General features: G+C 37.2%; 1 protein-coding gene across 2 annotated transcripts; it reads left to right on the forward strand.

The window, feature by feature from the left end:
• The first annotated feature begins 8,290 nt into the window (after positions 1-8,290).
• LOC306864407 (substance-P receptor-like) lies at positions 8,291-15,553 on the forward strand. Of its 2 annotated transcripts, none has more exons than XM_079408417.1 (5): positions 8,291-8,858; positions 9,866-10,060; positions 11,096-11,306; positions 12,465-12,661; positions 12,734-15,553. In XM_079408417.1, exons 1-5 carry the CDS (start codon positions 8,452-8,454, stop codon positions 13,020-13,022), a joined length of 1,299 nt encoding a protein of 432 aa, XP_079264543.1. In that variant the 5' UTR covers positions 8,291-8,451; the 3' UTR covers positions 13,023-15,553. The 2 variants fall into 2 exon arrangements, with proteins under 2 accessions (XP_079264543.1, XP_079264544.1); XM_079408418.1 differs by having other exon boundaries at positions 11,156-11,306.
• Positions 15,554-15,850: the final 297 nt, after the last annotated feature.

The following is a 15,850-nucleotide window of genomic DNA, read 5'->3' on the forward strand; positions in this document are numbered from 1 at the left end:
TTTTTAAATAACCACCTCAGTTAAGAGTGCAAGTTATCCACAAGATGGCATCATAAACTCATCTTATTGCAATAAAAGCTTGTCTTAAACTAGGTTGTGCCTGGGCATTTCAGATCATAATATCACATGATCATGTATCATGATGATATTGTTTTACTGGCCATGTTATCTACTGTTTTTGTTGTAGATTGATGTGAGGCTGTGAAGAAAACATCTAAACATCAGGACTCTGAGACATCAGGACTGATGTCTTTTCATTTCACACAACAGAAAGGAAAAAGTAAAGAATCGACATCCTTCATTTGAAAATATGTGGCATTTCTCATGTGTAAATTAAATTATTATGTGTAAATATAATGATTCATCTCATTATAACAAACAAATACATGAATATTTCATATGATGAGGGGAGTTTAATAAATTAATTTTGCTCTAACGAAATCAGAGCATATGTTCCCTATAATATAAACTTGACATATGATTGACATCCTAATGCTGGAGATATTTACATATAAACAACTCGTTTTAAATGATCTAAAGAGTGAGGTTTAACAAAATATGCTCCAAGAATGCTTCCCGAATGTTCAAAACATTCCATTCCTTCTTTCCCAGTTAAAGGAACATTCCATTTTTTCATTTTGCAAACATTATGGGAAAGTTACTTTTAAACGTTCTCCAAACATTCTGAGACGAGTAACATTTTCTCATACCCCAAAAAATGAATAAAAGCAAAGTAAGTCATTTTTGCTGTAGTATAAAGAACATAATAGTGATGCATGAGTAATAATCTTCAATGATTCGTCACATAATTAAAATAGAAATTGAAGCAGACGTGTTCTTGCTGTGCTGTAGACAAACTTTTGCTCTGACGGATCATAATAAATTAAAAACTTGTAAGCCTGAGATGTCCTTGTGGATAAGCAGAGGATAAGACTTCTCATCCAAATGGATGTGAGCTAGTTCTGCGGTTCTTCAGTGAAGGAAGTCTCCATAAAATCCTCTCACTTGAGACATAATAATCAGGGATTTAGAGGTGAACTTAAGCCAGAGTCAGATTCACTGCATGATGAGTGCAGGATAATGAGTATTGGGCCTTTCAATGGCGCTTGTGAACACACTAGAGATACTTCAGAGGGATTTTTATTCCATCAGCACACATGCATGCTCACATCTCTGCTGTCCACAGGTCAAACTGGATCGGTTAAGACAGATCCGTGAGCCTTGTATAAACTTTGCATTTTTGTGTATTATCTATTTAGGCTAATTCAATCATGCTTTCAGCTACCAGTAAGAGAGTAGCACTCTAAAATATTGTAATGTATTTATATCCATTTCCCCAGAATCAGTTTTGCAGCATACCTGAAGCTTTCATCCCATCATTCTTGCCAACAAGCCAAGGGATGATAGAAAAGTTGTTGGGAAATCTTCTTGGCACATTAAATCTACCATTTTTTTTATCAGTCTTGTCAGCAGCAGATCTGAAGACCTCTAATTTCATCCGCGATCAGTGAACTGAAAGAAAGCAGGACCTGTTTAGGAAGGATCTGCCAGACCCATATATATGAAAGCTCAATGGAAGAACAATAGATGGCTTCCCAAAGTCTGAGAACACTACTGAAAATGCATCTCTTTTTTATAATTTTTAGTACAATTATGTTTTCATTAAAAATTATATTTGAGAATGTTCCAAAGAGCACGTACAAAGACCGACATGATTAATGTCACTAATTTATTTTGACCTTCAAATACTACAATGCACGCTACCATTCAAAGTTTGGGGTTGGCAAGAGTTTTCGAAAGTCACTTACTTAAAATAATTGTTTTCTATTTAAATATATTTAAAAATGTAATTTACTGTGATGCAGCTAATTTTCAGCATCATTACTCCAGCCTTCAGTGCCGAGTACTGTTCTGATACGCTGATTTGCTGCTCAAGAAACACTCATTATTATTATCAATGTTAAAAACGGTAGTGATGCTTAATATTTTTGTGGAACCTGTCATTTTTTCAAGATTCCATGATTAATCCCACATGGAAAGAACCTATATGAGGATATATGCGCATATATGAAACCTATATGCAGTATATATGCACATATATGATAACATATATGCTGCATATATGCGTATATATGCCACATATAGGCAAAATTGAGGTGCATATATGTGCATATAAAGGCCATATAGGTCTCCTGTATTGCTTCTTTATATCCACATATAAGCCTATATGTACATGTAAATGTAAATTTCAACATTTTGTGCTTTTATTTATGTTGTCTAGCAGCTATGGATTTTAATAATTTTACTAATATATAGGTAAACATATAGGTGCATATATGCACACATATATATACATGCATATATGTACCTATATAGGTACATGTATGCACGTATATGTGTACATATATGTATGCATATATGTGTACATATATGTGTACATATATGTGCATATATGTACATATATTATAGGAAAACGGCCAATTTTATATATGTCACATATATTAAAAACATATATCAAAACCTATATTAAAACATATATGTTTATATAGGTTATTTCCGTGTGGGATGTTCAAAAGAGCAGCATTTATTTGATATATAAATATTTTGTGACATTATAAACTGTCACTTTTGATCAATTGCTGAATAAAATTATTCATATACTCCCCAAACTTTTAAATGTATATCGTCTTTATTTCACATCACACCATTTCTTTGCTTCAAACTTTTGAAAAACCTAAAAGCCCAGGTTTTCAATGTGGTTTCAGACTTTTAAACTCAACTCTATTATCTCAGACACTGTCAAAGAGTGAGGGAACATTCGTTATTCAGATTCACTAAAACGGGCAATAACTTTGCTTTTGTGTGAAATTAAAACATATTTTATTAATGAAAATCATACTTTTTACGCGTCCATCAAAAAGTGAGATCTTTCAGTTCGGTTCTTTTTGCTCTTCTTTCTGCATTTCTAGAAATCACTGATTACTGAAATGAATAAGTCAACAAAACCATGACTGACTGAACAACATAATTCTAACCCAAGTCTAATTTCCATCTCGTTTACCATCAAAGTTCCCTGCTTCTCCTCCGAGCAAGTGTTGAGAGCTGCTGGTACACTGCACTTACTCAGTAAATAGGAAATTAAATGATAACTTCATGCTAATATGGATATTACAGAGTTTATGATTTCCATGCAAATATATGATTGGCTGCTGTTTAATTATGAAGATGCTATTAAACTACTGTTGCTTTTTAACAGCACACATGGTAACCACTGCTGCTGCTAAGCTGAAGAACACTTGAACAAACCCCAGAGAAGAGCCTGCCACTGATCATTTATTTATTTATTGCGTATGTATGTGAGAAGAATGCCAGTAATTGTATCTGTTTGTTCACTCATTGAAACAGACATGATTGCATGGCTCCATTCTTCAAGAGTTCACTCTTCAAATCCAATTTAATTCATGTGAACCCTGATATGGAGCATGTACATCCCATTTCTGAATGAAATTGGAATTGACATTTCATTTCTGAAGATCACGTGTGCATGGCGGCCCTTTTAACGCTCACCTGGTCCTGCTGCGTCGCACGCCACCCTCGCTTGTCATGGGCTCATCAGAGATCATCCTAAAAATGAATGAATAAATAATTTTGCTAAATAAATACAGCAGCTGAGCTCTTGACACAGCCTTTGATGTGATTGAAATTTATGATGTTTCTTTCTCGACCCAAACAAGATTCGGAGGCATGTATATTAGGTATTGTTTTTATGAAACTCACCGACTTTTGTCCACCGCTTCCAGGTTTTTTTTCTCCTTGCCACCGTTGCCTTTGGCTTGCTTAGATGGGGTTTAAAGATATTTAATAATTTGTAATATTATCAATTTGAGAGCAATGGCACCATCAGATAATTTATGAACTGAACTGAGCTGAATAATGATAACAATGTCTTCTGCTTTATAGCTGAATTGAATTTGTTCAATTTATTGAATTGAATTTAGCAACTTCAATTGAATTGAATCAACACTGAACTAGTTAAATAAAGATAGTATGGTCTTTTTAGAGCTTCTTTACAGCAGAATTTGGATTTGAGTCATTTTTGAATATCATTGATTCTGTTACTTTCATGTTTAATACTATGAAGCAGCTTTGAAACCATCTTTATTGTATAAAGCACCGTAAAAATAAAGGTGACTTTACTTGACTTGATGGCTTCCTGCAGTAGACAAAATATAAAGCAGATTTCTATTTTCTGATTAATTGCATTTAATTCAATTTCATGCAACAAGGTTTTACACATGGAACAAGTCCAAAATATTGATTTTTTTGTAGTTATGACTGAATTTCAAGAGACAATTTAATGTATTCTACAGTTTAATGATACAGGACGCTATGGGCTATATTGATTATCAGTCACTCACGTTGAAAACAATTCCTCAAACATGCATCGCTTTTCTATTCGTTGCATGCCTTCAAGGTAGTTCTCCCATGTGAATGAGTTTTCTGCAAAGCAGTGTATCTGAAACGCAATTACCCTTCATGACTCCAGGGTCAAGCAGTTTCCAGGCCAAAATATTTACATATTCATGTAGCTTCAGGTTTTAATTCTAAGACTACAGAATTATCAAAAAACACTGTATATTGCAAGATGAAATTAATCATCAAGTGTCTCCCGTTTGGTGATGAAGATATTAATTTCTCTTCTTCTTCCCTTCATTCTAGTGGATTACATTCTAGCGAGGTGACGTGTGAAATTGAATTTCCATTTCCCTGCTGTCAATTCTGATCAGTCACATTCGGTTGGACACTTGCAGCCACCAGGGAGGGACTGGACAGGTGCACAGAGTGGGACCAAAACAAAACAAAGGATAAAACCTCAATGTTGATCTAATATCATTCACCCAATCAAAACACCATTTGACCATTTCAAAATAACCCTGAACGCTTCTGACAGCACAGCATATGTTCCTGTTTTGATCCGATAACCTAAGCGCAGAACATCGTCATAGGTGCCACCAACAACAGTCCCAGTGTAATATAACGATTTGTGTCATAGACAACATTGGTTTTACTTCTACTGTTATATTTTTGAACCACTGTCTTAAAAATAAAACCATTTAGACTCTCAGAAATGGAAATATTATTTTAGTGAAATGCAGTAACAGTAGCAGAATGAAGGAACAAAAAAAAGAGTTTGGCAGCAGAACATGGAATTATGGTGAATTGCTTTTATTCTGCTCTCAGGAATATAAAAGCCCAATGTCCCCTCTGCTGTCAAGTTATTCTTAACCTCAGGATAACCCTGCGTGCTTGACTGCATATTTCATTTGCAATGAACTGAAGCCTACATTTAAGTGATGGAATACAATGAAAAAGTCAAAAGACATACTGTGAGAGAATGCATCACCCTCTTGAAGAATTAAAGGACCTCTAAATTTGCATAGGTCTTATTTATTGGCATATGCAGAGGTCACTTACTAATAGGCCACTTTACTAATTTAACTTCTGTCTTTGTGTCCATTCATGCTGATGAATTGAAACTAATTAATTTGGTATTATTAGTAAAAACTTTTCATCTATGTCCTCGGCCATCATTTTTTGTCAACATTTTTCTGATGATGATTCACGGCCCTTCCACACAAAATTATTTCAGATGTTGAGATTTGAAGATTGCATTGCTTGTCAATGAAAATAAATAAATAAAAAAACACATCAGCTCAAGTAATGGTAGATTCAGCAGCCGGTCAAGGATTGTGCATTGATCCAGTCCTGTGGACATCTTGATAAATGCATGCACTGACCTTGCTGTTGGGCTAAAGGTTAGTTGTTAATGGAATCTGAAAATGCCACATTTAGGGTGAAATCTAACATTTTTCTCAAGTGGATAAAAATAAAAGTAATCAATTTAGCCATCAGCTGATATCATCCGGTGCTATTTTTTATGTCTTAAAAGACAGAAGAAGATAAATTATATTTGTTGAAATTATAAATTGTTGTTGGGTTTCCTTTAAAGAAATACCAGATTGCAGGTTTTAATCCCAACACTGAAAAATTACAAAAAATATCACCAATATAAGAAGCTTTTATTATTCAAGTTCTTCAGTTCACAGTTTTAGAGCAGAAATAACTGTAATTCGATCAAACTTGTTGAAATGTTTTAGAGAGAGACAAACTAAAACCACAAAACATCACAGAATTCATTGCTAATACTTACTGATGCACTTCTGTTGCTTTCCCTCCAAAATAATCTCACAATCTGGAGGATGATATTCAGATGAACAGGGATTTTACAAAAGACTGTCTGGATGGAAGGTGACATTGAGCACACTGGAAAAACACAGAAAAATAAAGAATATGTTTAGTTTGAAACATGTAAATATGAGAAAGAAAACATGAAGAAACACTTGAAATATTTCTAAATATAATTTTAAAGATTGCAATCCACTATAGAGTACATTTCACTCCCCTCCAATGTGAATTTATTTGATCAATAATACAATTACACATAGACAGCCTATATTATTCTGCGCAGTAAGAATGACTGGTTCACCATGTTTTTTGAGTTTTGTTTTTAGATATAGATATTTGTTGTTTTTAAGTTTTCAAATAACTTGAACTGAAAGAGCACACCCTGAGCTTTGATTTGAGGGTATTCATATCAAAACTGGAGCGAAGGTTAAGGAGTTAAAGCTCTTTAATATGTATCTCCCCCCTTTTTAAGGGACCATAAGTAATTGGACAATTGACTCAAAAGCTATTTTATGGACAGATGTGGGCTATTCCTTCGTTATTTCTACATCAGTTAATCAGGTAAAAGGTCTGGCGTTGATTCTAAGTGTGCCATTTGCATTTGGCAGCTGTTACTGTGAACCCACAGTCAAAGGATCTCTCCATACAAGTAATACAGACAATTGTTAGGTTTCAAAAACAAAACAACTCCATCAGAGAGATAGCAGGGACATTCGGAGTGGCCAAATTAACAGTTTGGTTCATTCTGAGAAAAAAACGAATGCACTGGTGAGCTCAGCAACATAAAAAGACCTGGACGTCCTCGAAGCACAACAGTGGTGGATGATCGGAGAATCGTCTCCATGATAAAGAAAAACCCTTTCACAACATCCAGCCAAGAGAAGAACAGTCTCCAGGAGGCAGACGTGTCTCTGTCAAAGTCTACAATCAAGAGAAGACTTCACCAGAGTAAATACAGAGGGTTCATCACAAGATGCAAACAAGGCCAGATTAGACAAAAAACTATCTAAAAAAGCCAGACCACTTCTGGAAAAGCATTCTTTGGACGGCTGAAATTCCTGAATGACAGGAAGAAAAAAGTATGGCGAAGGCTTGGAGCAGCTCATGATCAAAGCATACAGCATCATCTGTGAAACATGGAGCAGTGTGATGGCATGAGCATGGCTTCCAGTGGCTCTGGGTTACTGGTGTTTAGTGATGATGAGACAGAAGAGAGAAGCAGCCGGAAGAATTCTGAAGTGTACAGGGATATACTCTCTGCCCAGATTCAGTCAAATGCAGCAAAGTTGATTGGACTGTGCTTCATAATACAAATGGACGATGACCCAAAACATACAGCAAAAGCAACCCAGGAGTTTTTGAAGGTAAAAAAAGTGGAATATTCTGCAATGGCCGAGTCAATCTCCTGATCTCAACCCGATTGAGCTACATTTCACTTGCTGAAGACAAAACTAAAGACCCACAAACAACAACTGAAGTAGTAAAGGCCTGGCAAAGCATCACAAAGGTGAGGTCCATGAGTTAAGTTAATGACTTAAGGCACTCATTGCCTGCAAATGATTCTCAACAAAATATTAAAAATGAACATTTTGTTTATGATTATATTTATTTGTCCAATTACATTTGAGCCCCTGAAAATGGGGGACTGTGTATAAAAATGCTTGTAATTCCTAAGCATTTTATGTTATATTTTTGTTCAACACCTTGAATTAAAGCTTAAATTCTGCACTTCAATTTCATCTTGATTTGTTTTATTTTCAATTCTGTTCTGGTGGCATATAGAGCCGAAATTATGAAAATTGTGTCAGTGTCCAAATATATATGGACCTAACAAATTACTCGAACTGAAGTCTGCAGTTTTTATTTTTTTTCGGCTTTTTGTTCTCAAAACAAGTCTGAAATTCAAACAGTGAAAAGTGACAGTAAGGAGGATGCGCGTGTTCACTGGTGCCTGATTGGAAAGGTGCAGCGCGCGGTGTTCTGGTTCGACGCTGCGCGGACACGCGAGCCACAGGAGCGCGTTTGGTGAGGCGCGCCGAGTACGCGCTCGCGATTTAGCCTACAGCATGTTCTGAAGACACTGGGACAAGAGCACTGACATTTCATTTGCTCGTTTGGACCTATTTTTTCCAACCCAATCTTAAAACAACAAAAACTTTTTCGCTTCTTTGCTGAAATGATTTTACCTCTGAATACTTATTGATCATGGATCCTCTATACATCACTTCGCAAAACTCAAGCAGCAATGGGACCAGAGGTTTACTGGTCAATGACACGGATGTGTCCTCGAACCAGTTCGTTCAGCCGGTGTGGCAGATAGTTCTGTGGGCCATCGCGTACTGCTGTATAGTTCTGGTGTCAGTTGTTGGAAATATCACGGTCATCTGGATCATTTTAGCGCATAAGCGCATGAGAACTGTGACCAACTATTTTCTAGTCAATCTTGCGTTCGCAGAGGCTTCCATGTCGGCTTTCAATACCGTTATTAACTTTGTGTATGCAGTGCACAACGAGTGGTACTTCGGACTTGTTTACTGCAGATTTCACAACTTCTTTCCAATAGCAGCTGTCTTCGCTAGTATTTACTCCATGACAGCAATAGCCCTGGACAGGTGAGCTATTTGTGTTTTTCGGTACATGCACTATGGTATTCTTTGAAGGACCTTGGTGGTCATTGTAAATATCATAGTCAATTAATATCCAAGGTATATATCGAACAACACTGTATTACCAGCACTTTACAAGCATGGTCCTACCACAGCAGTGTTGAGTGTAATGCAGTACCAAAGAATGCAAGTTACTTCTAATAATATAGCTATTCCTAATAGTATATACTATAACAATTCTATATAAAACAGTAGTGAATTTAACATGAACATTTTGCATGTAATGTTAAAATGAATGTTTTTAATATAACCTTTAAATACTTTGGTCAGTCCAGGAATGATTTCTGGAATTTTATATTATTTATTTGAAATAATTAAAGAGCAGTTTCATGTCTATCTGTGCATTGTTCAACTGGTCAAGGCAGATGTAGAATTTATAAAGTAATTAATAAGTAATGCAGTCATTTTTAGAGAGAGTAATAAGTACAGTAATCCAATTATACTGCTGAAGATCTAATTAGTAGCTAATTAATTGCTTTTTAGAGTAATTTACCCAACGCTGTTCCACTGTAAAAATTTTGTAATCCTAACTGGGTATAAAACACGCTCCTTTATCTCTGCTGCGTGTGCATGCAACAGACGGATGCTAAAAATGACATCTCTGTTGGGGCATGAATAATGCCACTAATCAGTATTGGATTCTGATACCATTACTGTAATAATACGCCCACTTTTTGGGAGAATGGAATTGGTGCAATTCATACCTGTGTAGGAAAACTGTTAAAACTCAAAACAAAGAACAAATCCGCATCCTTTCTATTCCATCTGAGAGAACCCTTGGTTGCATGAAAAACCCAGCCCACTAAAAAGACAAGCTCAACTAGTCATCTCACTCACTCCTCAAATCAAATCAGCAGGACTAGGCAAATAATTTAGGGGCAATTCAAGCGGAAGAGGCTCCTTTGAGTTTGCATAAATAGCAGGTCATTGCCTTTGTTAAACTCCCCCTGCAGGTACATGGCTATCATCCACCCACTCCAGCAGCGCCTGTCGTCCGCTGAGACCAAGCTGGTGATGGGGGTGATCTGGGCTCTTGCGCTGCTCTTGGCTTTCCCCCAGTACTATTTTTCCAGCACCGCTCAGCTGCCAGAACGTGTTGTGTGCTACATCAACTGGCCAGAGTACAGCGTGTGGGATTTTCAAAAGACGTAAGTCTGCTCTGTCAAAGTCAGTAGTTATGTATCTGTAAAATGAAAAAAACAAAAGTGTCACATGTGGCAAGATAAACTTTGTACCTAAAATGCATATTTGTTGGACAGCCTATCTGAATTCGACATTTGAAAATGTCGAAATACACTGGAAACTGGACATGAACTACAGTCAAACTCAAAGCTTGAGTGGCACTTCAAAACACCTGAAAGGAATACTTCTGCCATTTCAATAATAATATGAAAAAGACAATGATAATTCAAATCCCTCTTGGAGCTCTAAATTGCCCAAAAATGCATATTCGCCTCCTCTTTTCTTTCCATTCTGGCACCTTGAGCAAAGGCAACAAACTTTGAAGTTTGTACAGTGTGGTCTATCTCCTCCTGAAAGGCAGCACTGCCTATTTTAGCAAAACACCAATAACATAACAATGAAAAATCTGAAAATGCAATTTAAAACAACATTAGGGAGCACTCTCAATTGTATTTTGGTAGGACTGGTACCAAGTGTGTGGCATGGTCTAATTTATGATATGAATATTTAAACTGTGGCTAAATAGCACTACAACCCATCCTGCATCTTACTCACATATTTATCAGCTACTGAATGAGTTTTGATAGGTCTTCACACATGGTCAGCGCTCTAATTCCTACCAACTCCAATTCGATTCTCCAATATCCTTCCAGTCTCCTGCATAGGTGACAGGTGCCGATGGCATATGGTTATTTACATACCTCTCTAGTGAGGCGAGTGTCTTTCTAGATGAGCCTCGAGCTAATTAGCATGTTGAATTGTATGGCGCTCCAAAAGAAAAGAGAGGCACTGTCACAGCGCCCGAATCCTGCGAGCATTCACAGTTCACGATTCAAAAGTTTTCCAGCGGTTATTTTTAAGTGGCAGCTAATGTGAGAAAACACTTGGGACTCTGAGGTGTTGGTGTGTGGCATCCTTTTGTGTAAAAATGTGCGCTGAAAAATATTTCTCAACAACTTTGGTCTATTTTCATCTTGGGCTTCTTGTCTTGTTCTTGTTAGTTGGCTGCCTCCAATTCCAATTCCCCATCTGGCTGTTTTCTGTCTTTTCCTCTCTCACAGGTATTACGTCTGTGTGGTTGTGCTTATCTACTTTCTGCCTTTGCTCATCATGGGTTGTGCTTACCTGGTGGTGGGATGTACTCTCTGGGCTAGTGAGATTCCTGGGGACTCTTCAGACCGCTATCGAGAGCAGCTAACCGCCAAACGGAAGGTTATCAACTATAGAGCGACTCACACAAAAGCTTAAATGTCAGTTGCTTTGCTGAAAAGACCAGCTTGGATGGATAGTAACCTAGCAACATTTATCTGCTGAAGTTGACCATGTTTGCTGGTCTTTTCAACAAAACCATGTAGGGACATGACTATTGTTTGCTTTAGGTCACTTGGTAAGCAACTAATCCAGGTTTTTAACTTACTTCAGCTCCTTCTACTTTAAAGTGTTAGTTCACCCCAAAATGAAAATTCTGTCATTCATTACTCACCCTAATGTCATTCCAAACCCCTAAGACCTTCATTCATGTTCAGAACATAACTTAAAGTACCCCTATTATGGGTAATGAAAGGCTCATATTTTGGTTTTGGGAGTCCCCAACAACAGGTTGATAGGTCAAAAAACACTTTAATTTGCTTATAATAAGCATTTGTTTTTACCTTTTTTGCTCAACGACTCCCAAACGATTCGTTCAGTGATTCATTTTTCTAAACTACTCCTTTGCATGACGCTAATCTGCAGTGATTGGTCCGATTTCATTTAAAGCAGCATTTGTGAGTGCAGTGCTGCTTTGTGTGCAGCCATTACCGGGGAAACAGCTATTTTTTAACACTCCAAAAGTGGCACCTAGTGGCAAAGAATGAATTTAAATTTTCATTCAAACCAATGCAAAAATAAAGTTTTTTTCTTTATGCACTGTGCACTTTCAGATTTAAAACTTTGCAGGATATTTTCATTCACTTAGAGCTGTGTTACTCACTGCATGAAAGGTAATTTTCAAAAATCCATAGTAGTGGCACCCAAAATGAAAATTCTGTCATTAATTACTCACCTTAATGCCGTTCCAAACCCGCATGACCTTTATCTTTGGAACACAAATTCAGATATTTTTGATGCACTCCGAGAGCTTTCTGACCCTCCATAGACAGCAATGCAACTAAAATGTTCCCAGACCCAGAAACGTAGTAAGGACATTGGTAAAGCAGTCCATGTAACATCAGAGGTTCAGCCGCATTTTTGCGATACCACAACACATGCACTGCATCTTTTGTGTTCCAAAGATAAACAAAGGTCATGCGGGTTTGGAACGACATTAATGGTGAGTAATTAATGACAGAATTTTCATTTTGGGGTGAACTATCCCTTTAACTTCTGTAGGTGGTGAAGATGATGATTGTCGTTGTGTGCACCTTTGCCATCTGCTGGCTGCCCTACCATGTCTACTTCCTGCTGCACCAGTTCCTTCCCCACTTGTTTGAGGAACGGTACATCCAGCAGGTGTACTTAGGAATTATGTGGCTTGCCATGAGCTCCACCATGTACAATCCCATCATCTACTGTCTTCTCAATGACAGGTAAGAGTTAAGTTTAGAGTCAAACATTTCAGGTTTAGGGGCCTGAAACTTGTCATGCAATACTCTGTGCAGGTTTCGAGCTGGATTCCAGCAGGCATTCTCCTGGTGTCCTTGTGTCCCTCAAGGCTCATATGAAGGTCTGGAGCTCAAGTCAACTCGCTATCTTCAGACGCAGGCCAGCATTTACCACGCCAGCCGAATGGAGACCACAGTATCCACAGTGATGCCGGTAATCGAGGGGGACCTTCAGGAGAATACAAATCGATGTTCCATAGATCTCACATCTAATGGTTCTTCACAAAGCGCCTCCAAGACTGTATCAGAGTCATCCAGCTTCTATTCTAGCAACAATTTAGCTTAAAAAGGAATGTAGGAAATACTTTCAGTGTTAAAATAGTAAGGAGAAGGGCAAATGATACATGTTCCACTTAAGGTCGTAACGTGAGATACAACAAACCAAAACAGGTTTTTAGGTTTTTTTAGGGATGAAAGGCTAATATGTGAAAACGTCATAGTATATTGGTCAACATAACATCTAAAGACTGTGGAGCATTAATACTGTCTTTGTGTTTAGCAAAATTTTACTACTCGAGGAGCCAACTAGAAATCATACCTGTAAGTGTTCAACCCAATCAGCATTTGCTCCAGGACCCATGGGTTTGTTTAGGAAAACTTGACCAGCTGATCCCCTTGGCAACGATCTGTCTGTCATTACTGCTGGTTGTTAATGATACGGTATCCAACGTGACGACGTGGAAGGATCTGCACCTGTTGTTGCATATTACTGGACTACGAAGGCGACAATGTAAAGGATTTGTCTGGAAAGCAGAGGGTCATGATAAATATAGCGCAGCGAGAGACAGAAAAATGGACTTTGAACTAACATAGCTACTTCCATTTATATCGCCATAATTCTCTGTTAAATCCGGAGTTTATTATTAGCATGCTGCTGAGTATCAGTTGCAGCTATACTGCCTTTACAAAGAAGACCATGTTAAATACATTTTAATGTGGTTATATTTATTTTTATATTTTAAGTCTATAATTTTTTTGTATCTGTCAATAACAGTGTTATGTAAATGAAAACCTAGCTTTTTTTTTGTGGCCACCGATTGTTTTATCTTGATAAAAAAGAAAGCGTATAAACAGACATTGAGACATTGATATTCATAGAGGTTGTGTATTGTAAATATATGGGCATAATGTATATTTTGATATGTCTAGCTATACAGCTTGTACAGAAATTCCAGCGACAACTACAGATCTTTTTCAGCATTATTAAAATCTAGATTCCAGTAAGTTCTAGTTCTATGTGAGGTCCATTTTCTTGCAAAGTGGTTGTTGTACATCGGTGTATAATATGATGATGTTGTTTGGCGTGGCTTGTGCTTGCTTTACATGCCTTTTCAGCCCAAATTGTAGAGGCTCTTGCTTTGTTGGGCAGGTGTGAGAGCTGCTTTGATGCTTGTAGAGGAACAAAAGAGCAGCGATGTTGCACCTTTTGAACTGCTGTGCAGCTGCATGCACTAGCATCTCCACTATTGTGATATCTCAGCCCTCTTCATGGACACATGCTAAAACAGACAGAAACATAGTACTGGTTAGACTTGCTTCTACATAGTGCGGCAAATCACCAGCTGGATGTTCGCTTTTATCCAATTTGATTTGTGTTGTATTCATTGTCCCAACCAGATTTTTGAAGGCCAGATATTTTATCATAAACACATTTTTGGGACCATAATATTAAGGTTATGCATCATATGAGGACATATATGAGATTGAATGGGTCCATTTCTGTTCAATTTGAGATCTAGAAGATAGTATGCTCTAAAAATTAAGTTGATTTTATTTTTAGCAGACACATTTAAAATCTACAGTCTTTCTTTCTGGGCCAAATTTTTTAATTCATGTTGTCCCTGTTGAAAAAACAGCATATGCAGGTCAGGTATGTTTTGAAGCATGGCTGCTGGTTTGAGCTGGTTTAAACTGGTCATAAACTGGTTTAAACATCCTCCTGCTCAGGACAAGCTCAGGACCAGCTCATGACCAGCAGCCATACTCTAACCAGCATATGCTGGATTTTTAAACACGGGTCAACAAGGACATAGACAGTTTCTTTGTCCAACCAAATGCTGTCTAAAATGAGAACGTCCTCACTATCTAATATCACCAGTCACCAACTTTTGCAATTGTAAGCAAAAATCATGGTTTAAAAGACATAACCTAAAGTCTAAAAGATGCTGTTTGTCTCATTCCAACTTCCTGTTACAATATTAAGTACATCATCAATGGACAGAAATTTGTATGTTAAAATGATTTCATGGGATTTTCAACCAGAGTACTAATACTCTGGTTGAAGTATCTGGTGTGGTGATGGCGCAGTGGATAAGACACATGCCTTTGGTGTGAGAGACCCGGGTTCGAATCCACTGTGAGACACCAATGTGTCCCTGAGCAAGACACTTAACCCCTAGTTGCTCCAGAGGCGTGCGACCTCTGACATATATAGCAATTGTAAGTCGCTTTGGATAAAAGCGTCAGCTAAATGAATAAATGTAAATGTAATACAGTCACCAGAAACATTAGTGAGCACAAAATCAACTTTTGGCTGAGCCAGAAACAATAAAGTTTTTAAAGTACCACAGAGCTGCATATATTACACTCAGCATTCAAATTATTCTGATTTATGGACATATGATGTATGTAATTTGTTCATGTAAAAGACTTGTGCATAAACTGAAGCTATTGCTTGTCTGTATAAAATACTTGAGGGTGTAAGAGTTTGAAATTTATAGCCTTACACGGTTCATATTAGACTGAAATGGAGGAAATATTACTGTGTACTGTGAAGCCTGGCATTGCTTGATTATGTTCTGCAAATGTAAATTTGAAATGGCTCTTGTTTGCCTCTCTGCTTCGCTCAATAAAAATGATCAGATACAATTACCATATTCTGATGTAATATATTTTTTAAAGGAAGAATGAATTCCAAACTTAACAAAATAACTTTGCAAGCCTCTGAAATGTCTTTTATTTTTGGTGATGTAGCCAAGAAAAAAAAAAAAAAGGTTAAACTTCCCACTTAAATGAAAAACCAGTCATTACTCAGGTTAGAGAAAGAAGCTGATAGCACAAAGCTGAGACAAATGGATAGATATTATGGTCATTCGTCTCAATGTGAAAGGGTCT

The sequence above is a fragment of the Barbus barbus genome, assembly GCF_936440315.1.
Source record: "Barbus barbus genome assembly, chromosome: 45".
NCBI classification, from domain to species: Eukaryota; Metazoa; Chordata; class Actinopteri; order Cypriniformes; family Cyprinidae; genus Barbus; species Barbus barbus.